The sequence below is a fragment of the Amblyomma mixtum genome, chromosome 8, assembly GCF_055824585.1.
Source record: "Amblyomma mixtum isolate Tamu chromosome 8, ASM5582458v1, whole genome shotgun sequence".
Lineage (NCBI taxonomy): Eukaryota > Metazoa > Arthropoda > Arachnida > Ixodida > Ixodidae > Amblyomma > Amblyomma mixtum.
Window position 1 is genome coordinate 33,788,415 of NC_143019.1, and position 27,236 is coordinate 33,815,650.

Consider the following 27,236-nt stretch of genomic DNA (forward strand, 5'->3'; position numbering starts at 1 on the left):
CGAGTTACCAACACCTAAATGCATGTGGAGGTGGCAAACTCTCGTTTAAAAGTTTTGGAAACACTTCCAATCTCAAGATTTAACATACAGCAACATGTATATATGTTTGTGACACTTCTTGCCTGGCCCAAGCCTCTGAAATAATAGTCTGCTGACAATATGAAAAAAAGGAGGTAGCACACAATTTAAATTGAAGCCATGTCTGCGACTTCACTTCACCGGTTCCCTTTTTTAACTTGTGAACTGTTGTTACCTCTAAATCAAAACAGACTTTAGCTCACACGAATTAAATCGCTTTTATTCATTAAACTCGATAAAGGGATGACATTTTTTCTTCCAGCCTGTTACTACATATAATCTGTCACTTTGACGATTCCTCTTGCGATGATGGTTCGGCAGCTTCTTTGCTTTCTACTGGAGGCCTGATGTAAGTTGGTAGCCTTTCCAATGTGGTCTAAAGAAAGAAAAAAGGCATTTTGTAACCTAAATATTTAAGGTGTAATAGCATGAAAAAATACGGACACAGGAGCCACGCATACACACAGGGCAAATGTTATGCTGAGTATACATGCTGAAGTTAGTTTTTATGTTGCATTAAATGAAGCGAACCCATCGAGGTCATGAACTTTCCTCCTCACAACCAAAGAACCTCATTACAATATGTCATACACAGAATTGTTGCAACCCTACTCTAGTGAAAAATAATTATGGTTGGCTTGGTGTTTAAATGCTTCTGACTCATCTACGGTCAAAAATGTTGTTATAGAGTAGAATCTTGCTAATTAGAACACATTTAATTTGAAATTCCAGCTCATCCAGGTTGCCATTTCTTGGTCTCATAAGGTCCTGTAAACATAACATGTATCCAAACAGCGTCGCGGGCTCCTGGTCGTCAGATTAGAACTGAAAATGTTGCTATACAGTGGAATCCTGTTAATTAGGACCCATTTATTTTAAATTCCAGTTAGTTTATCCAGATAGCCACTTCTTGGTCCCATATGGTCCTGTAAACATATGATGTATCCGAAAAGCGTCGTGGGCTCCTGGTCATCATGTCAGAAGCACAAGAATATGACTGATTGTCCGCTTAAAAAGTGATTCTGACATTTTACATTCCTTTTTATCTGGGCACTTTTTAAGCATGAAATCTTGACACTACAAAGTAAATCCGCATAATCATTCTGTGCTGGTGTTGTTTCTCACCTGCTTTTGCCCAGTTTATTAACACGGTGTTATGAACATACACCAGAATATTAACCTTTCAGGCACTACATACACAAATGCATATGTTGTGAATTCAGAACTTTTTCTTAGAGTGTGCAATGCTGGCAGACGATTTTAACACCATATTGCAACCAGGGTGCTTTTTCATAGAATTTCACAGAACAGTAAGTTCAGTAGAATGTCCTTCAACATGCTCATGTAGACAGATTTTGTCACCCGCAATAGTATAATTTTTTTCTGTTTGTAGAGTCACGTGTACCGTGGAAAAATAAAAGAACCAGAAATACTGGTATATTTCAATGCTACTATTTCCACCCACTGTGGCAGACTCTACGAAATTCAGTACACAACAGTAAAAATATATACCTGCTGTCGTGCGTGGGTGGCGATTTCAACAGGACATCATGCCCAATGTGTTTTCCGCGGAGCCACAGTAAACAGCCTATGTTTCATGAGTGATCTCCTCTCCACCAAAAATAGAGACTGAGCGGTGAGCACTAACTGCACAAGAACTTTGTTTATGCCATGCATCTGGACTGCGCTGTTCTGTTTTTTTTTTTGCACCAAAGTGAAGCCGCGAATCCGGGGCCATTTTAGCAGTGGCAGAAAAACCGCGGCTGGCACCGTGGCCTGTTCCCAAAATGACCCAACCTGCCCTTCAACCCTAGGCAGTCCTCCTAACCCTCTTCCGCGGCTATGTCACGCAACGGTCAAACATGGGGACAATGTGAGGGGACCTGATGAACACTTGTTCTGTTTATAGAAGGCACCACTAACATGTATCAGCTCTCTTGTGTCCTAAGTCCATAAGATGTAACCTTTTGCACATTGAGCTTTTCCTCTTCCTGCAACTTCCCATCTCCGTTTTCTTGGGCACGACACCAAGCCGGAGACGCCAATGTCGTCGCTAACCCTACCCCAACACTGTCAATGTTTTGCGTTGCAAAACCCTACTATTTGCTAGACTGTAGTTGGAAAAATCTCGTTCGGAGAGAAATGGCAAGTGTCACCTGAAAGTGTTAATGCAAGCTCTCAGTCCACCGCTTGAAACAAAGAACATTCTATTATGGCTGGATGCACACACATATAGCACTGCATAGAGATATATAGGGCTAGCAATGGCTGCAAGCTTCACAGTATGAACAGCAGTGTGAAGTGCTCCGCAGACCCAGGGTTGTATTGATGACTGGCCCCTCCCAAGATGGCTCACCTTTGTAACCTTCATGGCAACGCCTTCCGGAAGGTTCCTCTGGATGTACTCGAGATAAGTGTCTGCCGTGGACCCCGTAAGGCGTTTCAGCTAAAACCGCAAACACAAGGGCAGGTAGACATGAAATCAAGGGACACATCCAATGCAATGCGCGGAATCCGTGAGAAAAAACGCTGAATAGCTGGTTCTGGCTAAGTTGTAAAACAAAATCTGGGCATAAATGAGACAACATGCCACTAAAACCTTGTCAGTGGCTGGATCAATTATAGACTTTTTGAGACCTTGCCGGAAAAGCTAGACCAGAGGTTCTCAATCTTTTAAGCCCGAGGAAACCCCCAAAACTCCTAAAGGTGCTGAGAAACCATGCTGTCCTGGCTTCTATCTTTTTTCGCCTGACAAAAGGAGCATGCAGACACACAATCCTTCAAAAAATGCCCAAATTAAATTAACTATGACTGACTGTATATAGCATTGTGGATATATAGGCACATGAAATTGGTTGCAGGCAGAGACACCGGTGGAGCTAAAAGTGCAGTTACTAGTCGTGCTACTACAAGATAGGGCATTACCTCAATGACTTGAAAGTATGTCCTCATTTCGTACTGAACCATGTGCTTCTTTTTGCCAAAGGGCGCTTTCAACAATGTCCATCTCTCATTCACTTTCTTGGGTTCCCACCTGGCCAGAAAGGAAGAAAAAAAATAATCAACTTTGTTGTTTGGCTTCATTGGTGTTCGTTTGGCAGCAAACAATTACTGAGAAATTCGGAGCTAAAGTTGGAATACTTTTTCCCATCATTTGATTCCAACCCATGACGATGATAACACTGAGCATATTTGGAACTCTTTTGACGATGATAACACTGAGCATATTCGGAATTCTTTTGAGTGCCCGAAGAAGTCACTGGTGGTTTGGTGCAAATAAAAACCACTTGACGTCACCACAGTTAGTTTGCAAAAGTAGTGCAAGGCTCCGAAACTTAGTTGTCTCGTATTTTTTTGGTCTTTTTTCTAGCTTAAAATGTCTGTTCTCAGTGAAAGTAGCCTATTTATCATTAGAACGCAGTAATCGATCAGTACAGGGCAGTTTCAGTTTGTCCCAAGTGACCCTTTCACAATGTACTCCCTCAATTTCTCCTAATCGAGCTGGTGTCCTATGAACCTTTTAAAGGAGTACGGTAATGCAGCTAATCTACAGTGCAGAAGCCTGCAAAAACAGCAGAAATCTTTGCTTTATCAGTGTCTTCCATGTGCCAATGTCAGTTGTAGCTCACAAGAAGAAAATGGAATGCGAAAAAGCCATGTGCAAAATAAAAAGAAAAGCTGTGGTACATGGTGAAGACGTCATAATGATCACTATCAGAAATGTACACCATCAGCACATTGGCCAGAGAATCTGAAGGTTTGCTTGCAGAAATGTCTTTTGCACTGACGTAGCATGATACAGAAACATTACGCTATGACACACCAACATTATGTATGTTGCACTGAAATTGAAACTCCCTCGACCTGCCCCACTCTTCAAAAGAATCAGCGGGCAACAAAACAGAGGACTTGTGGACATGCAGAACAACCAAATTTTTGTTTTGAAGACACCACATGCTATTCATCAGCAGCTAAAACCATTTGTGACCAACATTTAGAACAGACTTACGTCCTCGAGATAGTGATGTCCAGAAGCTTGGCTGCCTCCATGGCATACCACCTGTAGCTGCGAAGGACTGCTGGGTCGTGGCCTCTGACCTCGAGCTCAATGGTCTTGTAGAGCTTGTCAGGCTCACCATTGTCCTCTGTCTGAGCCACTTCTGTTTGAGGCTCTGTCGGTGGCAATGCAGCATCCTAGTCAAGACCACGCAAAACAGGAAAGATAATTCAATCATACACTTCAATGCGTAACAACAGTTAATATCTTCGGCTGCAAATCTAGTTTTGGTGGAGGCAGAAAGGCCACCATCACGCGCCACTGCACAAACATAAATGCACAGACTGAACAAATAAATGAAAAATTTGCCACACATAGAAAAGCAATCAAAGCCTTGCAATCCCCACGAAAACGTCAGTACAATCAAGTAAGCAAACTGCAACTAATTGAGGACAGCTTAGATGGCTAGAAAAGCGAACCTGGTTCCCTTATATGATCACTTTAAGGCTAGCTGATTCACATGCACGCGACTAAGTGAACCGAGCGATTTAGCGAAAAATTTCCAAGCGGCTGAAACTCCGATCGTCGCTCTGGACGCTCTAGCCACCGCGGCAGAAATCGCGACCGTTTTCGCTCGACAGAATCGCCCCAGGAAGCGCGCGGCATGCCAGGCACTCGGGAACCAGTTACAAAACGCCGATTAATGAAACGAACTTACTTGTTCTGCTGTCTTGTTAGCCAAACTTTGAGAACAAAGTCGAAATTGTTTGGGTGCAAGCACACCACTCAATCGAAACCGGTAGATGGGCAAGAGACATTGCGCGGCACAAGAAGGTAGTTCAGGAGTTGAGGTGTTTCTGAGAGCACTGGCAAATACCTGGAAATCGAAAAGAGAGCGTTAGGTACACTAGAGAACGGGTCACATTGGAATATATTGCTCGCAAGACGGCACAGATTCCGGACAAGATGAAGCGCTAAAGCAGCGATCTCTGAGCTTTTCGAGGAGTTACAAACCCGGGCAACAGCTGATTGGTTTGCTTAGCTTTAGCTGCGCGTGAAATAATTCACACGGATGCTCTACGGAACAAATGACGAAGTTAATAGCCGCTGATTGTACTGCGAAGTTTGGACTGGTTGGGACAAATGTTTTCGCGGTATAAAATAAGCCAGAGCACATACCCTAGTCACAGAAAAAACTTTAGAACACATGGTGTCGGTCAGTTGAGCCTGACGCGGTTTACACAAACATCACACTGCCACAAAACGTCCTCAGTCACACGTGCTTCAACTATTTCGCCAGCAGCGGAGCGAGGCGTGCGAACTGTGCAGACGCCATCACAAGCCTAGACGTATAGAGAAATGAGCTTTCGTTTTACCTCAAAAGTAAACTAGAGAGCAACACATGAATTCGCACAATCGCTAGCGCCCTAAGGTGGCGTTGCCAAGCGGAGTTTACAGAGGTCGCGGTCGTCGCACCAAGGACGGCGAGTGCTTGACTTCCGTCAGTTTTAGCTCAGCTGTTGAGTCCTTTCTTTGCTGTATGCCTTGTAAACACGCTCTTTGTTCTTCGGCACGGCGCCTATTAGTTTCGCTCTGCGGTCGCATTCAACAGGAAGCACGCGTCGGAGATGCGTCGCCGCGAACGACAGCGTCGTCCTGAAACTGGCTCTGCCTAGAGCCTAAACCCCGCGGTGCTCGGAGTAGGGACGAACGTTTCGAGACTCTCCAAGCTTTGCGTCTCGCCCAAGCAGGGGACGGCGACCTTCACACAACCGAGGATAACACCTTGTGCGTACCTTTGTGGCGTGTGATGATGCGTTGTCGCATTGTGCCTTTCGCAACAAAGCGCCGTCTCCTTTATATCCGCGCATCCGTCGCGTGTTTACAAGCGTTTAACAAAGCTTCTCCGCGGCCCTTTCGGTCTCGTCTCGGAACACTGTGTGTTCCGGGTGATGTCTTGACACGGCGCTCCGGTAACCCAGACGGCTGCGATTTATTTTGGACGGTTTCCGCGGGAAAATGTAGGTTGGCCCCCCCGTCGTCTTGTCTTGCGTTTGCTTTCGTTGGCGTCTGCCGCACTTGTTTCACGTGCTTTTCGCAGTCGCTTTCCCGGCAGCGATCGGGGTGCTAGATCGAAACAGAATGTGCGTGTTTTGTGAAGGAGTCGTACCGCCTATGCTAACCGCACGCCGTGTCCGAAATGCTATTGAACCCCCCTGGTCAGTTTATCGACACGACAGCCCGCCCACGTTCTCCGCGAACGTGGGAACCTAACGGAGCTGTCTTTATTTGGATGGTCGGGAAGTCATTCGGCTTGTACGATAAATATGCATGCCCATTCAATTGTTTCGGAAATAATTGTTTCTTTGCGTCACGATCGTAATGCACGCGCATAAACTGGCTCGATAGGCGTTGATCACTGTTATATTTAGGAAACCTTCAGGCTCGCTTTGAGCGTCGTGCTGGCTGGGAAGTTGAGTCATGCTTCACTGCATCTCGCCGTCATTCCCCGGTACCTGCCTGCGCCAGGACGGCTTCGCATTTCAAAATTGCGCTTTTAAAGGGTGGATGAGGAACCTTACAGGAAGAATTCGGGCTTGTAAAATTTCGTTAACGTGTGCAGATTGACAAAACTTGCCTCAGCGAAGTCTTCCATATCTTCGGACGGGACGTTGTGGAGCGCCATACAGAAAGTATGAGCATCGCGCAACTGCGTTGCATTACTTAACCGGTTAAAAAGAAAAAAAAAAAAAGCTCCGGATGCATCTGTGTGTAGCGAGTTTTACTTTCCGCTACCAAAACTGGACGGTTGTTGGTAAGGCCATAGTAGAAGCTAGAGCGTGTTCTTATGGTAGTTATCGGGCGATGAGAAGTGTGGAAAATGTAAAGTGCGTGTCCGGATTAGCGATCTTGTAATAGACCAGGTGTAAAAGTATCCTGTAAAAGCATTCTAGGATCAGGTAGTGGATTAGTTGCGCGCCGTTTAAAACCTGCCGGGGTAGGAATGGGCGCAAAACCACGCGCATGTCGGGGCGCGGTTTTCCGAGCTCCAACCTCTCCGTGCGAGTGTGGCGGTGGAAACTTTCGCGGTCGGAAGAGAGGCGAACTTTGAGAAGACAAAGCAAAGCAAGTCGAGGCGTGACCCATTTCGCTCGCTGCTGTTTATTTCAGATGCGCGCTAAACTCGGATCATGGGCGAGCAGCTCGAAGAAGTGGCGGTGGGCACACGCGTCTCCTGCGACGGTCACTATGGCGTAGTGCGATACTGCGGTCCTGTGGTGGACACCAAGGGTAAGTGGCGTCCGCCTATGCGGCCTATCTGTTTTGGAGATGATATACAAAGTCCTAAGGGCTGGTAAAGTGTGTTATGGTAACAGTCTTCTCCCTCTGGCTTATGGGGTTGGAGCTCTTGTGTAATGTGAGAACATCAATACCCTCACCAGACCTGTGTGGAATTATGCTTTGTTATGTGTTAATCGAAATATATTATTAATGTCTGTATGTTCTTTCAAACACTTGTGAAATACTTTGCAGCTGCAGGTCTGGAAGTTTGAGTAAATTTTTGATGTTTGTGAATGCTTCCCAATGGACATCAAAACTCCCATGGACATCCTGCAGACGTTCAGGACATCCAGGGGACGTCTAAAAGAGAGCTAGTGCCCATTGGGTTATGACGATAACAAATGATGCTCCGGTCTGTGCGTCTCAGTACCTTCGAAAACTATCAATAATATCTTGTTATGCACATTTACTTAAATACAGATGGGGTGGAGCACATTTTTAAATAAAAATTACAAATATTCTCGCAATAAAATTTGAGCAACTTGGCTCTTAATTGCCTGGTATGAGTAGAATGGTGATGTTTTGAAAGCAATAAATTTTAAAGACAAACCAGAGTCCCCCTTTCACCGCACAGTTTTGGAAGAAGTAACTTGACGGGACCTTGGGACTAAAACAGCCATCAGAAATTTTAAGGTCATTAATGTACTATAGACACCAAATTTTCACTTTAGTGTTTTCTTCTTTCAAAAGATGCGTTAGACATTGTTATGCATGAAGAACCCCGTGGTATTCGTCTACAGCCACAAAAGAATTTACAATTGAATTTCTTTTTGATAGGTTGCTTTGTTGGCTGTGCTGTTCTGAAGTTGAAATATAACGAAGTTCCAGTGAGCTGTCAGATTAGACAGGTTTTGCTCTTTTGTGTGTAACTTAGCAGGTCAGGAAGTGGAATGGCTGAAGCATTACTTTCGTCGAGTTTGGCTAAAACAAAATTTTGCTGTCTTTTGGTGGAGGAGGTGGCTGAGTTCTGGGGAGGATTAATGGGTCCTTCTTCAAAGGGGTGATCTGTGGGGGGAAAAGGCTTTATTTGAACCATATATCTCTTGGGGTTTTCTTCCGTCCAAAAAGTAGGGTTCGGCGTGGTTTTCCCATGTAAAATTTCTCGTTTGGGTGGGGGGTACCTCTTCCTGTAAATCTGCCCCTGAATGAGGAACATTTGAAGGTTCATTTTTGTTGCTCATGGAAGCCTGAAATAGTGAGTGCATGTTTGATCCAGTTCAGTTTCTCGCGAAGTAAATGCAAATAGTTTATCCTTATTCTCTTAAGACGTGAACTTGCAACCTGCCATTTCATCAGATTTACACAAATGAGTGTCTTTTGACATTACGCAAACTTGGTAGAGAGAGTGCCCACAGTATGCTGTTCTTGTTTGACTGCTGTACAGTTTGCATCGTTCACATAAGGCATGATGTTTTTGTCGAAGGCCAGTTTTCACTTTCATGATCCTAGATATCAGTGAACACACGAACGCTAGGAAAATGATAAAAAAGACAGAGAAAGAGGCTGGTTATGTAAAAGGCTGCCAAGGTGAAAGACAAAATATGTTAAAATTTCGCGTGGCATTTTGTGTTCCTTCAGTCCTTATATATGTCATACTCACTGAACTTTATTTTGCTCTGTTGTCTCATGGACGTTCTCATTATATTATTTCATTAATTGACTGAGAGCATGGTTTGGGATGGAAAAAACATGTGGGCATTTCTTATGGCTTAAGTAGTGGCAGCTTGCTCCTGTGGAAAAATATGGTTGTGACGAAGGTGTGTAATGTCCATGTGTTGTTGTGGCAGGTACATGGCTTGGCATCGAATGGGAAGACCCAAACCGTGGGAAGCACAGCGGCTGCCACAATGGCGTCCAGTATTTCCACACGAGGTGAGCTGGCTTGGCGTTCAATGAAATGGTGCGGTAACACATCCAGAGCTCGTTAACCCCCTAACGAATACATTTTTCTTTTCGCAAAGGTGCCAAAATGGTAATTTAGTACCGATGCTGCAACCTGTCGTGAAACCAAAAACAACGCTTTGGGCAAACCCTACTTGCCTTAAAGGGTTCCTGAACAGAGTGTTTGAGGTTGGCTGTAATACGCTTGCGTTCTGTAGACATCATTTGAAAGAAAGAAATATGCAACTAAAATGAGTTGTTTATGTCCCTTAAATGGCAGCACACCGATGGTCCAAAACATGAGGGTTGTGGGAGATTTATAACTAATTGATGTGCCACCGATGGGTAGTGAAATTAACTGCTCTTAACTGCTTGGTGTTCAGAGTGACATCAGTAATTAATTCCAGAGTTAATTATTGGTGGAAAGTGCATCTGCTTGTTTCTGAAATAACTTTTCGTGAAAGATTACTATGTCTTGAAGTGAAATAAATGTTTGCTAGGTCTTGAAGTGAAATTTCATGGCTGGTTTAATTGAACACCTCTGGCAGTGTGCCTCTTGGGTGTAGATAGTTAAAGGAAGTACTAGTGCAGGGCGGTAGCAATTTTCTTTCAGTTTATTTCGAGTTAGTCGTCAGACTTTTATTGTAAAAGCCTTCATTCTTATGTGGCAAGAGCATTTCCTGAAATTTTCCTTTTTGTTGTGCGTTCACAGATCGGAGACGGGAGGGTCATTCATTCGGCCCCAGAAGGTTGACCAGACGCTGAGCGTTGCTGATGCAGTGCGCGAGAAGTACTTCTCGACCCTGTCCGGACTCCAGGGCCCCAGCCTGGATGAGGATAAGGATGTGCTCCTCTACGAGTTCCCCAGGAACCAGGTGGTTCAGTTCGTTGGCCCTGAGAAGATCACCGCCATGCTCAGGTGAGTTTGGAAGTGGTTGGGTCAGTATGTTGCTGATTGGAGTGTAATACAGGGACCTGCATTCTTTGTCCCGATCCCAGATCCCAGACTGATAATAATAAGCCAGATGGATTGCATCTACGGTGGATGTGTACAAAAGAAACCAGAAGCCTTTAAAACCAAGGAAAGCATGAGGAAATGTCACTGTCAAGGTTTCTTTTTGTTAGTTAGGGAGAGAAAATAATTGAGTACTCATTTAAGCTGGGAAGCAGTTTGAAGGGCAGAGGAAAAGACAATGTGCAACTGCTAAAGGGTCAAACTTACGAACCCCAGATATCTGCTGTGACGCTGTACCGCTAGTAGAGCAACACATGCGGAGCGTCACATGCAACATGTGGAGGTTGGGTGTTTTGGCTCCTCCTGGTGGCACGTTGTTTTTTTCTTCTACTCTGTAAAATTGTCTGCCATCTAAAATGATTACTGAGTCAGTTTTCCTCTCTAAGAACGCAAAACATACAGAAATATTTTTGCATGCTTTTCTTGGTTTAAAGGACTGTTGGTTTCTTTTGTGCTTATCCTAACGCCTGCTCGTCTTCTCTACTCTTCTCTCCTCGTGTGTTGTTAATGTGTGATATAGGCCTAGTGCTAGCAAGTTGAATGGACAAACAGTTGAACAGATTACAAAGTTGGAAGAAAGACTCGTGTCGCTTCCACTGCTGGAAGAGAGAGTATAAACAGCACTCCCCGTCTGCACATTGTGTGGTGCAGCCGTGGGGAGACCATCCGTGAGGTGTCCCTGAATGACCTGCCTGTGGACCGCCCCGGCAACGATGGGGAGCTGGCATCCCTGGTGCCCAAGCTGCAGTGCCTGAGCCTCATCCACACCCTCCTGTCCTCGTGGGAGCAGGTGGGGCAGGTCGCCCGCCAGCTGCCCCACCTGTCAGCACTGCACCTCAGGTGGGGTGGAGAGCACGTGACTCGATGTTCGTCAACTGTGGGCTTCAAACGTGACAGCTGGGTTACCTCGGGTTGGGTTGGGCAGAAGAGTAAATTGGTAAATTGTCGAGTTTCGGTGCCGCCGAGAGCACGGGATTCTTAGACTAGTTGTTCAGCTTCAACAGATTAATCTAGTCTCAAGCGGCACCCGGTTTACGCCTGCCTGGATTGAACAGTCATGGCAGTCGTAAGCGTGCCCAGAGCGTGCCATTCAAAGCTGCACTTCATAGATCCTCCTTTGGCATCTACGCCCTTCAACCAGGTAACTTGCTACACCGGTCGTCATCATGTGATCCTGCGCTACTTAAACGCCTCCTTTTCCATCCATCCTTGTGTTTTGGTGCCGCCATGAGGACGGGATTCTTGGCCTCTTGTTCAGCTTCAACAGATTTATCTAGTCTGTTGGTTTTTTGAGGAAACGAAGTGGCGCAGTATCTGTCTGGCATATCTGGGTGGACACCTGAACTGGATAGGTGAACCACACCAAGGGAAGACAGGAAGGTGGGAGTGAAAGAAGAAAGAGAGAAAGAGGTGCTGCAGTGGAGGGCTTTGCAACAATTTCGACCACCTGGGGATTTTTAACATGCACTGATATGGCACAGCACAGGGGCGCCTCTTGCATTCCGCCTCCATCGAAACGTGGCCGCCGCGGTTGGGTTCAAACCCGGGTACTCCAGCTCAGTAGACAAGCGCTTTAACCACTGAGCCACCGCAGTGGGTGGGAAAAAGAGATTTTTCAAAATGGGTGTGCTAGTTGTGAAATTTCAGCTCTGTTCAAATTGTGGCGTAGTACAGCACTTGAACGGCAGGTATAGTGCAGTGAGTAGTTGAATGAAAAAAGAGTAGGTGTAGCGTTTTAGGATGTGGAAAGAGAGCAGTGTGGATTGGAGAACAGACGTGAGTGGACGATATGTTGGCTGGAATTGTGTGGGGAAATGGGACTTGGGCGTTGCTTGTAATGTGCAGGATTTATAATATAAGGCCTAACCGGAAGAGTGCATTGCAGGTCTAGGTGGTATCACATTGTTGAGAAGAGAGCACTGCTGTTTTTTTTTCGATTATCGAAGGGGGTTGAAATCAATTCGGAGCCCTCCTCTACAGTGTCTCTCATAACCCACATTTGAACTTCTGGCTGTTAAGCCCTGTATGTTAAGTTGACGATGGATGTTAAGTTGACCAAAGCCCTGGATGTTAAGTTGACCAAAGAGAGACTATATGTACAGGACAAGCATAGGTGCTGCATAGGCCATGTGCATGGATGGTGCACCTGTTCTGTGTGAATTTTTTAGCCGAAGTCACAGAGTAGATGCCCAGAGAACGGAAGCTTGGTAAAGGGCAGGTGGAACTCGGGCATGGTTGTGAGGGTTGGAGGTGCCGTTGGGAGCATGGCAAGTGGCCTTAATATTTTTTTAGTTGCTGTATACCGATGTATGCGCCTTTTGTTTTTGTTCTATGAAACCTGTGTTCTTTTCCATCATTGTATGGGGATGCACTTTCTCTACTTTCCACATTTTTTTTTTTTAGCATGTGGTTTGTTAGCCTCCCCATTTTGTGTTTATTATTGCTATGCAACCCCCTGACCTGATGCTCTACTAAGCCTGTAAGGTGTAATTCATAATTAATAATGTTTAATTAGATTGCTGTGCCTGGCAAGATAGCAGTGCACCTCTTTCAGATGCTAGCTTGCTGTGTGTGGGCCCTGCATAACCCAAAAAGTTGATGGTGCGGTCTCTCAAAACTCCTGAAGAAGCTGAAGTGGGGTACTTGTTTTTTTTTCTTTTTTTTCTCTCTCTCTCATAGTAAGAACACCCTGGAGATACCAAAGGAACCTGCAGAACTCCGCGAGTGCTTCAGGTCCATTCGACTCATGGTCCTCAGGGATGTCGGTTACAGCTGGGATCAGGTGAGTGGCAGCTGCTTTTTTCCCGTGCACTGAAGCCTCCTTGAGGTGACACTTGCAAGGCGAGGCAGTCTGATACATTAAAAGGTTGTTAATTCGACCCTGTTAATTAGAAAATCCATGAAATTTGAACTGCTGGCACGGTCCTAGACAATGCCCATGGAAGTCTATGGCGCCAGATGCCCGCTAATTTGGATGCTACGGGCCTGAAGGGAGCTTTGTCGACCAGCACAGGAAATGGCGGTCAAAGTAGCCCTACTCAAGCCTGAATTGCGTGCTGCAGTGTAGCCCGTGCACCTTGGGACTTGTGTGTAGTGGCAGGCGTGATGGAGACGGAACCATCCGTTTTTCAACGGACGGTTCAGTCTCCGTAAATTTTCCAACGGGTTAGTTGTTTTTTTCTTGTGATCCTTATGGCTGCTACTTCCTCCACCTCTCTAGGCGCTGCGATGTGCAGAGATGTGGCCCTGGGTTGAGGACCTTGTCCTGTCCCTCAACGGCATCAGCATCTTGTCGCCTCCGCCGGACACCTTGTTCCAGCAGCTGGAGCACCTCTCACTCCAGGACAACCCCATCTCCTCGTGGGAGACGGTCTGCAACCTGGGCCATTTGCCACGGTGAATGACTTGCTTGAATGTACAAATGGTGCCGAATTTGTGCTGTGGACCAATAGTTAATACGTGCAGAGAATGCTGTGATATTATAAAATGCAATGGTGACACTTGTGACCTTCCCATGAAGCGTAATTCCGGACACTACCAATTTAACTTCCACGCTTTTTCGTATCGGTCTCCTCCACAAATTCTCTAGCCCCCCTATTCTCTTATTTTCTGTTGATTTAACTATACCTTGCGTGTTTTTGAAGGCCCAAAGCTTCTGGGTCTCCTTGGCTCTTTTGCCTATTTAGCGTGGAGTGCCTTGACGCTGCAACTGAATGCGCTGTACCCCTGGTCTAAGGTGAAGCAGGAGAAAATATTGCATATATCATCAACTTTCAGTGGTGACACTTAGTCCTGAAACACATTGTTCAAGCCTCAAAAAATGAAATACTTCATTTTAATTTTTCAAAAAAGCTTTTTGGCTACTCCTTAGCATCATGTAGAACACTTATTTGTGTTTATTGAGCACGTCACCTGTTTACTGAATTTCCTTCTGTTCTACACTTGGTCTGCCTTGATCTGTGTACTCGTGAGTGAAGTCATTTTCTTTCTTTGAGCTGCCCTGAACACAGCGTTATGGGGAACAGAAAACTTGCTTGCACTGAATAGGGGTAGCTTTGCACCATCTGGTGCTGTGAAAGAACACTAGGCTGTGTCACCTCTGACATGACTGCTGCATCCTGTTTGGGATCGGAAATCCAGAAGCCGCAGTTCTCTCTGGCTCGGCTACTTCTACTGCCTCTGCTGGTCACTTCGTTTTTTTGGTTCTGCTACTGGAAATCCTATTTTTAATTGAAGTCAAATGATCGTGAAGTAAATGGATTATAGTTTAGCTGGTTAGTTCACTTAGTTTCATTGAACTTGCTGTGCAGAACTTGCAGAATGCTGTGTTTATAAATTTTCTGCCCGGTGAATCTGACCTGCCTGTCAATTTCCCCGCACTCGGAATAGTGATTGGCATGTGGATTGTTTGTGTGCTGCATAGCCGTTAAATTGTTGCGCCTTAGTTAATCAAACAAGCAGAGAACTGGAGCCCAGCCTTTCATTTCACTGAACCTGTGGTTGAGCTGGTTCACTGGTTATTTTACATCATGTTGTGTGTTATGTGAAGAGGGCTTCTGATGTGTGCATGCATGTGTTGTTTCTTTTGCGGCGAGAGCTGTTAGTGGAGCCCCACCCTGAGTGGTCATGTAACTGAGGCCCGCTTTAGAAGTTGTCATAGAATTCCTCAAGCCAAGGCAAGCCAAATCAGGAGCCAAGCCAAGAGAGAAGAAGAGAAAGGCAGAAAGGAAGGCCATACTACTGAAGTCCATTGAGGTTAGAGAAATCTGCTAAGCCAAAGCATTAGCCCGGTTTAGAGAGAAGAGGAGACGAAAACAAAGAAGACAGAAGCCAATCCAAGAGAGAGGAGGAGAGAAAGCAATAGAGGAAGAAGGCCATGTAACTGAAGCCTGTTGTTGAAGTCCGCAAGCCAATTCAAAAGCCAAGCCAAGAGAGAGAAGAAGAAGAAAGGGGAAAAAATGGAGGGATACCACAGCTCTCGCCAAATGTTTTGACCAAGCCATGACCTAGTTAATTTTGAATGAATTCAATTTAGTAATTTTTGTTCTAATTTTTTTTCACTCCTTTTTTGTTTCTTTCAGGTTAAAAAGCCTGACGCTGGCCGACTGTGATCTGACGAGTGTTTCGTTCCCGGAAACGCCTCCGGGCCAGAAGACGCCGTTGTTTGCCAACCTGGTTGTCCTGAACCTCCACAACAACCGGCTCAAAGAGGTGAGTGGGGTGCGTCACGTGTCCTTGTGTGCCGTCGTGTGCGTGGCACATGCTGCTTTCAAGAGCTGTCCATAGGTTACCACATTCTAATGTCAGAGAAGCTACATCCGCTGAAAACGGAGCTTTTATAAGTTTGCGAAGACGATAAAAGTTGCGGGTGTTTGAATATCAAATTTTTTATTGCAGAGTGAATACAAATAATAGAATTTGGTTGCAAATTGAACCGTGTATACTATAGTTTCAAACATGATGACAGGTAGCTTAAGTCATATTTGCGGTGTTGTAGGCAAAGGTGATGTAAGGCAGGATGACATCCCAGGTCTTTTAAATAAAGACATGCCTTTTCAGAACAGGCAGGAACAGGTGTACAGCACGCATATTTTACCTAGCTCAATGTCAATGCATGATTTATTATGCCTATAAATTAGTGGGAGAGGGATGGATATGTAGTAGTAATTGTCATCTTGTTACTTATGAGTAATAACTTGGGTGCAGATGTTTGAATAACAAAGCTATGCTTACGCACAATGTGAACAAGGCAGGGGAAACCCTCGGGATGCTTTCCAAGGTTTTGATAAGAGGACTTGTCTGTTCAGTGTTCAGTGAAACATGTCTTATTTGCGATTTGACGTATTATCGCAGAGAATAATGGTGAGAAGAAAGGAAAAGATGCGGGGTAACTCTCAGTGTTGCTGTTCCTTCTTCCACCACCCAGTGGGTGAGCATAGCGGAGTTGAACAAGCTTGCCCGGCTGGAGGACCTGGTGGTGAAGGGCAACCCCGTGACCGTTCGCGAGCGGCGGCATGTCACGCGCTGTCTCGTCATCTCGCTCCTGGGACGGCTGCAGCTCCTCGATCGGATGGCGGTGAGTGTGCTTTGACGGTTATGATGGAAAGCATAGGATGGTTGCTCAGCTTGCCTTGTTGCTCAGCTAATCAGGGGGGGGGGCTCAAAATACCCCCGGTTGAGAGGGCAGTTTCTTTCTCTTTGTGCCTTCATTATCACCTCTTGGCTACGGCTAGCATATTGGAAGCTGGCTGGTGTGAGCATTCTCCTTGAACTATAAATTTCTTGCTAAAGAACCACACCGAACACTGTTTCTCCTGTGAATAAAGTTCGGAGAGGGTGTTGTACATGTAGTATGAACCACCCAATGGGCATTGAAACTTCCTTGGACGTCCTACGGATGTTCAGGATGTCCGCAGGATGTCCAGGAGAGGTTCAGTGCCCACTGGGCACACCCTGATTACTTCTCTGTGCTGCTTGTACGAACTGCTGTCAGTTTGGATCAGAGTGAGTGTGCAGCTCAAAAGCTGACATTTGTTGGGCCATACCCTCACTTGAACACCGTTTCTCCTGCGAATGAAGTTCAGAAAGGTTGTTGTGCATATGGTACAAACCACACTCTGATTACCTCTCTGTGCTGCTTGTGCTAACTGCTCTCAGTTCAGTTCATAGTGAGTGTGCAGCTCAAAAGCTGACATTTGTTAGGCCACATCGTCACTGAATTGCATGCTCCCCCTCCCCCCTCTTGTGCAGAAAGGAGAGAGAGACGTATAGAAACAACTTTTTGTTTAGAGTCTAAGTACATTTGGATTTCTGTCTCAAGTTCATTTGGTGTCGCCCAGGTGACGAGAGATGAGCGGCGCGAGGCAGGCATCTACTACGTGAACCGCTTCTTTCCGATGTGGGTCCAGTGTGGTGGAACTGCGGATGGAGGGACGCCCAGCACGGAGTTCCTCCGTGAACATCCCAGGTTCCTCAGCCTCTTGAAGAGTAGGTTCCTCTGCTCTGATGCATGACACTGGCTTCTTGATGAATACTGCAGATTCTTTGTTCGCACTTCGTCGAATTTAAAACTTTCCGCCACAGAAAATTAGGGGCATTAATCATACACGGGTGTGCTTGTAGAGAGTTCTTGAAGTGGTCAGTGTATGAATTTTTGTGCTCAGTAATCTGCATTCTGCACCTGTGCTTTCTTGGTTTTAGGCTGCAGCGAGGAAGTTTATGCCAGAATGCAAAAACTTGATGGTGTAGAGTGTGAACAGAGGTAGATTGTTGTGCATGCGAGCGTAGCTGAACCTCGATTACCTCGATTACAAGACCTGGGCTTCTAGATTTCTGTATCCATTGAGTTATTTCAATTCGCTCTGTCGGTCATGCTCTGTCATGCTCTATTGGTCATGTCACATGCTTTTCGAAAGCGTTTCGACTTCCCAGGGTGACTTTCAGTGTTGTTGTAGTCTTTTAATTGAGGAGTATATGCATTGAGAGAAGAATTGTGTGCTCTCGGGTTAGGTCGCACCTTGGATGCTGTGTTTCGCACATAGCTGGCAGCGCTTTGTGTGCTCGTAAAAATGTTACTTGTGTCACTCCGACTCTGCCAGGCATTGTTCGAGTTCAGGAAGAAAAAAAAAAACCCACAGAATGCAGAGAAGGAGGTGCAAAAAGTTCTGCTATGTAGTGAACAAATTTCACAGCATGAGGTACTTGCTGTGTGGTACTTGTTTGATTAATGCAGCATGGTTTTGGGCTTTGAACAGACAAGAAACAATTTTCCAAGTTTGAATATAAACCAGTGCGAATAGGCACACTCACTTTTTGTAATTTGTCGGGTTTTTTTTGCATTCAGAATTTTGAAAGTGGCTATTCTAGAATATGGGTGCATTCTTCTGAGTTTGAGCTCTGGTTCACTGTATATTTGTTCTTTTCCTCGTCTTGCTTCCAGCTTACGGAGCACCAGAAACTGTCCCAGATGGCAAGGTGCCAGTGTTAAACAAGGGAGTCATCAGTATCCTTTTTGTCTGGTTTCGTTGCATGATGGCTCTTACTTGTGTCATAGAGAGCCGTTGCCTCTGTAACACGAACAGCATGTCCACATGTACCTTTTTAGCCACTTCTTTAACCCTCTTAGGTGGGCTTCGTTATCTTGATTAAAAACTGACATTTTTCCATCTAAATAGTCAATGCATGCCTCAAGAAAGCCAGTTAAGCTTAGAATGCTAAGCACCAACCCTTAATTTTTTACTGGAATGTACAAAATTGTCAGAAGTGCCATAATAATTGGAAGTTCTAACATCAGAGCAATTGTAAAGTCACTTCTTGTTTCGAAGCACGGATGCTGAAGACCCCCCCCAAAAAAAATTTCTGGTGGTGAAATCTGCCTCTGAAAATAGTTCTGAAAATAGTGGAGAATGTGGAGGTTTAGCTTAAAAGTATACAGTAAGTGGAAATTTTTTTTTCTCTCAAATGTCTTGCATGATCCTAAATGCCTCCGTTGGAGGACTAAAAAGAGCTAGCATGCTGTTGGCTTTGCTAGCCTATGACATAGGTGTGCACTTTTAAGTGAGTGTTTCAAGGCCCCCCCTAAACATCAGTCTCCGGTAGCCCAATCATTGAGACCGTGTTGCTTTTAGGAGTTCAGTGTGACTGTGCTGCTCCTTGACAATATGTCCCACCCACAGCCGTCGAAATCCACGCACCCCAGGAGCCTGACCGGGGTCCCATTAAGAAGCGCGTGCCATGTAAGTACCTTCAGTAGTCCGCACACTGTCAATGCAATTTCAGTTAATGCCGGGTATAGATCAGCTGGTCATGTAGCCAGCTCATGTAGCTTAGCTGTCTGTCTGGTGATTGAGATATAGGCTGAGACATATGTTGCAAGACATGCGTGGCAGGGCTAACAGTCTTTCAGGTCTTATGTATCCACATAAGACTCGAAAGACTGTTAGCCTTAGAGCCTGCAGATTAACCGTCGATATCACAGTGATCGTTTTATGTTCCTTTTTGTTGTGTGTGTATATAGTTTCACTGAACGTATTCTTATCTATTGTTATGCTCAGGGGGGTTACTCGTGTAATAACATTCAATGGGCTAGATGTGGTAGTTGCCTTCTAGCGCCTGTGTGCCAGCTCTAACGACGAGCTGTGATGCCAGTTCATGGTGCGACGAGTCGCCACGATGGCGAGTTCAGGCCAGAGGGTACAAACACGAGTCTTCTACTCAAAGGAGACTTCATTGCTCTCCAGCAAGTTGCAAGGCAACCGTCAAGTAACCTCCTTAGTTAGCAAGGGAACATTCACGATGAGACGGGACGATAAAGCACGAGAAAAAGAAAGCACACACGAAAGGGGAGAGAGGCATTTCTGCGCCCTCAGCAGTCAGTTGCGCTCAGTGAATGTGGCGGTCCTGTTGGCGGATGTCCGATCCGTGCATGTGCAAGGTTGCCACTAGAAAAAGCAAAGCGAGCCTCGGGTGAGACGGGCTTATCCTGAGCTGTAGAGAGAAGCTCTCTTCATTTCTGCGCTGTACTTTGTGTCTGTGCTGTTCAGTCTCGTGGTATTTGTGCATTTGCACATGATGATGATGTTCTGCTTAGACGCGCACTAGTTGATGTCTTGCATGAGGCCTCGAGTAACTGCCTCTCTGATTTCTCCGTTTCCCTCCGCGTTCCCTTGTTCCTCTTTCCCCGTGTTGTCTCCGTCCAGTGTCCATGTCTGTGGAGAAACTGAAGGCCCTGGTGACACAGCTGTTCCCACGTAAGGGAAGTCGCTTCTGCCTCTCCCTCGCATCTCTTGAGGTGAGTGAGTGGTGGTGTCGGCGCTCACCCACCGGGGTGCCTCGGTGGCTGTGGTGGCACTTAACAATTTGTGAGGGTGTCTCTGGCACATTGGTATTGGTATTTACTGGTCATTGACAAAAATTTTAAGGTTGTGTAATAACCATCACCCGTTGACAAGGTGATAGCACTGACTTTTTATTACCGAGTTCATTCACAGTAATGATAACTGAAGTTCTTGGTTCAAATCTCCTGCTGTTCCATGTGATTTGATACGTCTTAGTCAGAGAGTGCTTCTGTGCATCTTTGTTTGTTGCCACTAAGTTGGGCACGTGTTTTAACTTGGGCTTGCACCTGCTTGTGCCGACGCTCTCTTGCTTTTGGACTGATTTGCTCACCAGCATCCAAAGCACGGCGTGAGAGGCTGGCAGTTTGACACGTTGAATGTTAGAGTGTGGTGTTGGCGTAGTGGTCTGATGCAACGGCCAGCGAAAACTGATCTTTTTGTGTCTCCGCGAGTTCGAATCTTGCTCGCGTCTGTGGTTTTTAAAGTTTTTTTCTTTTCTTTTATGTCATGCCTCCGTCAGAACACAGTGATTTTTATAACGAACCGATGCCACTAGGCTTTTTACTGAGATGAGGTTTTTAATGCTGTCACATTAAAAACCTTCAGGTTGCTGTTGTTTTAAATGGGCTATAAATAGGCTCGGCCCGTTTATAGCGCTGGCCAGCTTTCCTGAAGCGCTTGCACCTGGCTCAGCTGTCATTCTAGCCACTAAAGTTTCATCGTTCAGTCTTTTACCTAAACTTCGGTCTTCTACCACAGAGAAGTAAAGAAGTCTGCATAACAGCGCATTGTAGTGGCACAGGCTTGTCCGTACGCAAGCTGTCCTTGCAAGCAGGTGGTGTGTGTCTTTGCTGCTGGTCTTTCTTTTAATGTGTGTACAGCTGCCTCGTTGCGGCAGAACCTGACTTTTCTGCCTTAAATGAGTTCCATTTTCTCTCATATTTTTTCTCTCATTTAGGAAGGGAAGGAGTCTGTGCTCAACAAGGAGCGCTGCAACCTTGGTTTTTACGGCATCACCGACGGAAGTCGCATCTACGTGCGTTGGTAATGACGGTGCTTTCACCTCCGCGCTGGACTGCTCACTGCGATATCGCCGCTGTGCTCGTGCTGTGCGATTTAAACCTGCGACTGACGGGTGTTCGTAAGTGTGTCAGTGCTCGGCACAGTGCAGCGATTCAGCGCCATCTTCCCGATTGGCGTGGCTCGACGCGGCTGGTATGTCGACACCTGCTGCCGTTCAGCGTTGACTTGCTGTGGTGTTGCAGCCACGAGGTCCACGGGTTTCCCGTGCCCACGTTGCAAGCAGCTTTTTGATCGCAAAGCAAAAAATATATATATTAATTTGTATGTTTTAACAGTGTTCCTTGTATCATTAGCGGCCCTCATGAGTGTTAGGTAAATGTGTGCTCTTTCGCGCCTTGCTCTGTGCAGTCACCTTCTGTGAAGGTTTTGCTGCGTCATCTTTCAACTGCCTAATATCAATGTCGTGTGTTGTTTGCTTGTTGTAGCCTTGCTCGAAATTAGACCGTAGTGTGTTCAGTGCTTTGCCAAAGTGAACTTGGAGGCATTGAAGGTACCGTCGAAACAAAGCTTTTAAGAATGTAAGCTGGCAGCATATAGCCTACATAAGTCAGAGGTGATCTTTACTCATTCTACGGTTTCAACTTCACGCAACTGCCAGTAAGTTTCATAGCCATGGATTGACTTTTCAGCATTGAAGTGAATGGGCAAAAAAGTTTTGATCAGTTAGTCCAAAAAAAAAGCCGGCCAATAACAGTGTGGTGTTGCAGATTGTTCCATGGAAACTGTTTGAATAATTGAGATGCCTGAATTTTCGGCATCTACAAAAATTAGTTGGCTGACTGCAGTGAGGCATTAAGGCATATGTGCAACTGCGATCGATCTCTGCGTGCGGAATTCTCGCTTGTGGTGTCAGCCACGGAAAAGATATCTGCAGTTGAGCAGCCAAGAAATCCCAACACTTGCTGATAACCTCTGTATCTACTCCAGCCCACTGTCAAGAGACAAAGGTCTGAGTCGTCACTTGGCTGAAACAATTATTCGCAAAGCGGAGCCTATTTTCTAACTTAATTTCTTTCGGCAACACCCGACTGGTCGAAACGCCGCAGATGCTGCAAAGCTGAACTTCCGCATCCGCTTCCGGCGTTCTGGCGGATTAGGTGTCACTGAAAGGGACATTTTCGAAGTGACGCAACTTAGAATACGGGCCCAGGTTGAAGGAAAAGGGGCAGCTATCTCGAATTAGTCACGAAATGTGTCAAAAGCTCTTGCTCGTAATATTGCTTTAGGTTTTGTTATTTTCTTTTTCTAGAATGAAATGGCTTTTGCGCTGTGCTTTGAACTCTGTTAGCGAATGTCATGGGACAGGTGATTATGGAGTGCATTGTGAGAAGCCCTTCTCCTACGTTGGTCCTCACTAGACCAATGATGTTAACGACGGTGATGACGTTTAACTCGTAGTTCTAGTATCTGTGGAAATTTGTGTAAAAACTTCAACAGAATATGAATGTGAACTCAAGTCTAGCCTTGGAACTTTGCATTCAAGCCCCTTCAAAACTGGTGCCTGCATTTATTGCATGTAACTTAACTGGTCAGCTAACGCTTGTTCTTTCCAAAAGCACATTGTGGGAGAAAACTATGTTGACAGCTGTCAAGTAATGGGCAACTACAGTCGATCCCATATATGTCGAACTTGAAAGGGATTGGGAAATAGTTTGATATAATCTGACATACAAAAAGGAGTAACAGATGAGTTTATCTCTAACTGAGAAGTGTGAATGCGATGTACAGGCACACCACTCACTGGCTGTCGCTAGGCCTAGTCCACTTTGCATCAAAACCGCAGTGGACGGTGCTTTGGAACAAGCCGCCGCCGATCATAGGAGGTCTAATTCTGTTACTGGTACACTGTAAACACGATGATATCTCAATTAAAATTAAAGTATAGCTGATCTGCAGCAAAGCAGGCCACACGAGTGCCGCTGCAAGCCTTTGGTCAGCTGGGCTGGCTTCACCGCATGACAATCGGTGCACCGAATGATAGCTTCTCTGCACGACAGCAGCGTCACGTTGAAAAGAGGCATGCCAAATGGAAGGCCACCTTCAAGCACACTTCATGTTCACCTCACTACCAGCAGGTGCCTAAGGCCGTGCAGCAAACCCGGCTTTGTGCTCAAAAAGTGATCGCGGAAGCACCGGTAACAGAAGTGCGACTTGCATGGGCACGGCACGCAGTTCGATACATCGAATGTTCCGTATAACGGGAGTTCTATAAACGCAAACAGCACTGCTATACTTTTGCACGGGATTTTCAAGGGGATACTGTGACAGTTCGATATAAGCGATAATTCCATATATCCGGGATCGACTGTGTATGTCCACCAGTTTTTTTTTTTTTTTAGACTTCTGAGCGGCCTCATTCTTCTGAACACCTGCCCTTGATTCCGCGGCCAATGCAGATACCGCAGGAATAAAGCATTTCATTCTTTACATCAATTTTCGTTAGCGAGGTAGTCTGGTACATTTTTTCACTTTTTCTGTGTGAAGGTTTTGTAAAAAAAAATGTTGAGCCACACGGCAAGCGGTGTCGCATTAGCGTGCATCACACGTGTTTCTTTTAATGGTCGGACATGCCACAGATGTGCTTTGTTGCTTATTTCTTTGAAACTCATTTTCTTCTAAAGTTTTCAGTGTCCGTGTGAGCAAACGCTTGTGCCACTTTGTGTCTATGTCTGTTTCCCTTTTTTTTTGATGAATTTCAGCTAGAACAGGTTACTTTTTTTATATTTTCCTACTGGTCATGGAACTTCTGCCTTGTGCTATGGAAGAGCTTGGTACGCCACCCAAGCAGCACTGGTAATCGGCCCAATATTGGAAACGGATGGTATCACTCGGGTCCTTTGTAGGAGCGGCATTTGCCAATACATTTCCAATAGTGTGCACATAGCCTCAGAGGTCATCAAGCTATTGTTGTGCCGCAGAACACAGATGAAAAGCACTAGGTAGGCAACTTGTGTCGAAATTGTGGCCTTTCTGTTTGAAAAATGAATCAATAAGCTCATTGCCTTATTGGTTTGGTTTTGTGGGGTTTAACGTCCCAAAGCGACTAAGGCCTTATTGTATCCCACTATATACTCAACTTTATGAAACTAGCGCTTTCTTGTAATTATTGGTGAGGAAAAGCATGGAGAAGAGGTGGTGCTCACACACTTTAGCCCTGTCGTGGTATCGGCAAGAACGCTTGCACTGGAGAGCAAAAATTAACGACTGGCTTCTTCAGTGGGCACTGAAATCTGTTTTAAAGAGAATATTTTTCTGCTTTCAAGGAACTGAGATTTTAAAAAGCATTGCAGGGATGCTGTGTATAGGTTCGATTTTCATGGTAATTGCAAGTTTCCTGGTTTTCCAGTAGGGATTCTATAGTCTTAAAAGATTTTTATTCTCAGATTAGTGTGCCTTGTGCTTGGTCCAGGGAGTAAAGGCAGCCTATTGGGTGGCACTACCGGTAATGGCTGAAATCATGGTTAGCCAGAATGTGCAGAGAGAGAGTGCGTGAGAAAAAGAGAGCCGCGGAGGCTTAGTGATTATGGCGCTCGGCGCCATAATCACTAAGCCTCCTCAGGTGAAAATTTATTAGTTTCTAAAATTTGGGAGTGCGGCCCTCACTTTGGCTGTTGAGTCAGTGTGTGAACTCTTTGTGCAGTCTTTTTCCTTGGGAAAGAATTCTTTCATGCAAGGATCGCACCTTGCTGCCTTCCGACGCTAGCGCCATCTTGCAGTGTCTGATTCAGTCCGTGTGCAAAACTTCAGCGGTGGAGGGGTCGGAGCGTGGAAGTTTCATGACCAATAAAGCTGCAAACAGGACGCTCACATGCAAATTGTAGTTTTGCCACCACATGGGTGGTTGGGGCAAAACTGCTGTCGCTTTTACCCGGTGTTCTGACGGTGCAGAGCTTGTCTGCTGTCATTTCTGCTGCTGTGCATTGCATTGTTGCAGCCTGTGGACACTAGTTGCAGTAAGCTGAAACTTCAGGTGTGTTCCCATGGTTGTGCGTAGCACACTGCATTCATGTGGATGCAGAATTGCCCCAAACATTGCGTGTGGGACACCTCTCTTCATATCTTGTAATGCGGACTGTGTCAGTCCTATTAAATGTTACTATGACAGGCATTGCACGCACATCTGATTTTATGTGTAACTTGTGTAATAACTAACGCACATTTCAAGTTCTATAAAGAGCTCTTGCCCGACATCTGGCTGGTCGCTTTCTTTTTGGAGCATTCAGAAAAGTGTGGTTCTATAAAAAGCTCTATAAAGTTCTATAAAGAGCTCCTGCCTGACATCTGGCTGGTAATTTTCTTTTTGGAGCGTTCAGAAAAGTCTGTGGTTCTATAAAGAGCTCTATAAAGTTCTATAAAGAGCTCTTGCCTGACATCTGGCTGGTCGCTTTCTTTTTGGGGCATTCAGAAAAGTCTGTGTTTGCGACACTTCGAAACCACGCAGCGACCATGTGCAGACAGTTCTTTCTCTTGTGAAGGGCAGGAACTTTTGCCAGGTATATTTTAAAGAGATTATGCGGTAATATTAAAACAGCAAAAAAGGTGATTTTGTAAGTTAGGTATATTGGAATCTACTCGCACAATGATAAGAGGTGGTTTTAAAAAGCTGTGATTTGATGCACAGTTTATGGCTGTCGTACTAGCTGTTTGAAAAGTGCATAGCGGCTTGCAACATTATGCAGCTGGTAATGCTGTCATGCTTCGTGCTAGTGCTGGCAGTTTGTTTATTTATTTTTATTCTTTCACGGAATTTAGGCTTCCTACACCTGGTGTATCATTAATAATCTACAAGAACTCATGGTGTAGCTGCCAGTTTATTCAGTCGCATTGTTCCGGCTCATCTACGATGAAGTTTTATGTAGCTCCTGGCAGTGGGTGAACAAAGTATCTGCCTGCTGTTTTCTGTTTAGGTGAACAGAGTGCCCTTGAATACTTGAAACACGCACGAAACAGCTGCACCATTCCTTTTGAGGCATGTACGTAGGACTGTGGCATCAGTTGCTGCTGCTGAAACGTGCTACTCTTCCATTTCTCAACATTGTCTTGTGGAATGCGCAAGAACTGTGACATTTGGTGTTTGCTGCCGAAGCTAAATCAACTATGCTTTGCAACTATAAAACGTCTTTGCTCTGTGTGTTCATGGGTTTGAGTGCTGAATTTCTGTAGCATACATATCCTTTTAGGACATACACGCATAACCATAAAAAATAAATGTTTGAACTGCTTATTGTAATGCGTGTATGTGAAGAGTCACTTAAAGTTGCAGCTACACAACGCTGCTTTGAAGTAGCAATGAAAGCCCATTTATCCCAAGTGCGCGGGAAAGGACATCTTGGCTGAACGTGTTGTGGTGCGCTTATCATAATTAACATTGAATGCTGGTGCATAATGTTTTCTATTGCCGTTGATTGTGAAGGCTTTTCTTCTGTGAATGGCATATACTGCCTCAACATTTAGTTGAGGTTTTGGCTTTTGTGGATAGCTTTATTTTGTGATCTGCAAACCTGTTCTGAAGTATCGAACTTTCTGCTCGTGGAGCTTTTGTTTTGTAGTGCTTAGCTACATCTCTGCGTAAAACGATGCTAATTAGTAATCAGAACGATGACAAATAAGTCAAAGCTGGGTAGAGTGTTGCCATCTGCTTTTATTGCTTGCTTTGCATTTCAGGAGCATAGAAATTAACTACAAAAATAAATATCTCCAATACAACAAAGACGATTCCATAACTCTCTTGTGGCTTTTAGAATGGGCTGACCTAGCTCGTAAGTCAGTCACTTGAAACATAGGTACATGAATGACGCTTACAGGAAACCTTTGGAAAACCGGCAGCTACCCGGTAGCACTGGGGATCAAAGCCTGTACTGCAGTGGTTGAGAGAATACTTTTGTGAGTTGTGTCTGGACCGTGTCCGTAGCATATTGGTTCCGTCAGTGCCACTGCAAATGATGGGGCATGCTCTATGACTACATAGATGTGCGCGCCATTCACAGTGTGGCTCATAGTTTCC

The 27,236-nt window shown here is 45.3% G+C and overlaps 2 protein-coding genes across 4 annotated transcripts; one reads left to right on the forward strand and one right to left on the reverse strand.

Moving 5' to 3' along the window:
• Positions 1–277: 277 nt before the first annotated feature.
• On the reverse strand, positions 278–5,433 carry mRpS10 (mitochondrial ribosomal protein S10). The gene is made up of 6 exons (XM_089555626.1): positions 5,255–5,433; positions 4,794–4,952; positions 4,088–4,272; positions 3,004–3,112; positions 2,435–2,524; positions 278–454 (listed from the first exon to the last, which is right to left on the reverse strand). Exons 1-6 carry the CDS (start codon positions 5,282–5,284, stop codon positions 362–364), a joined length of 666 nt encoding a protein of 221 aa, XP_089411752.1. The 5' UTR covers positions 5,285–5,433; the 3' UTR covers positions 278–361.
• A 113-nt stretch (positions 5,434–5,546) lies between these two features.
• Positions 5,547–25,420, forward strand: LOC149331977 (tubulin-specific chaperone E-like). 3 transcript variants are annotated; one of them, XM_089556968.1, is made up of 14 exons: positions 5,547–5,863; positions 7,247–7,366; positions 9,205–9,289; positions 10,011–10,217; positions 10,965–11,153; positions 12,993–13,095; positions 13,534–13,709; positions 15,395–15,524; positions 16,240–16,389; positions 17,153–17,300; positions 18,253–18,315; positions 18,989–19,048; positions 20,012–20,103; positions 21,108–25,420. In XM_089556968.1, exons 2-14 carry the CDS (start codon positions 7,267–7,269, stop codon positions 21,195–21,197), a joined length of 1,593 nt encoding a protein of 530 aa, XP_089413094.1. In that variant the 5' UTR covers positions 5,547–5,863; positions 7,247–7,266; the 3' UTR covers positions 21,198–25,420. The 3 variants fall into 3 exon arrangements, with proteins under 3 accessions (XP_089413094.1, XP_089413096.1, XP_089413095.1); XM_089556969.1 differs by lacking the exon at positions 5,547–5,863 and adding an exon at positions 5,947–6,096; XM_089556970.1 differs by lacking the exon at positions 10,965–11,153.
• Positions 25,421–27,236: the final 1,816 nt, after the last annotated feature.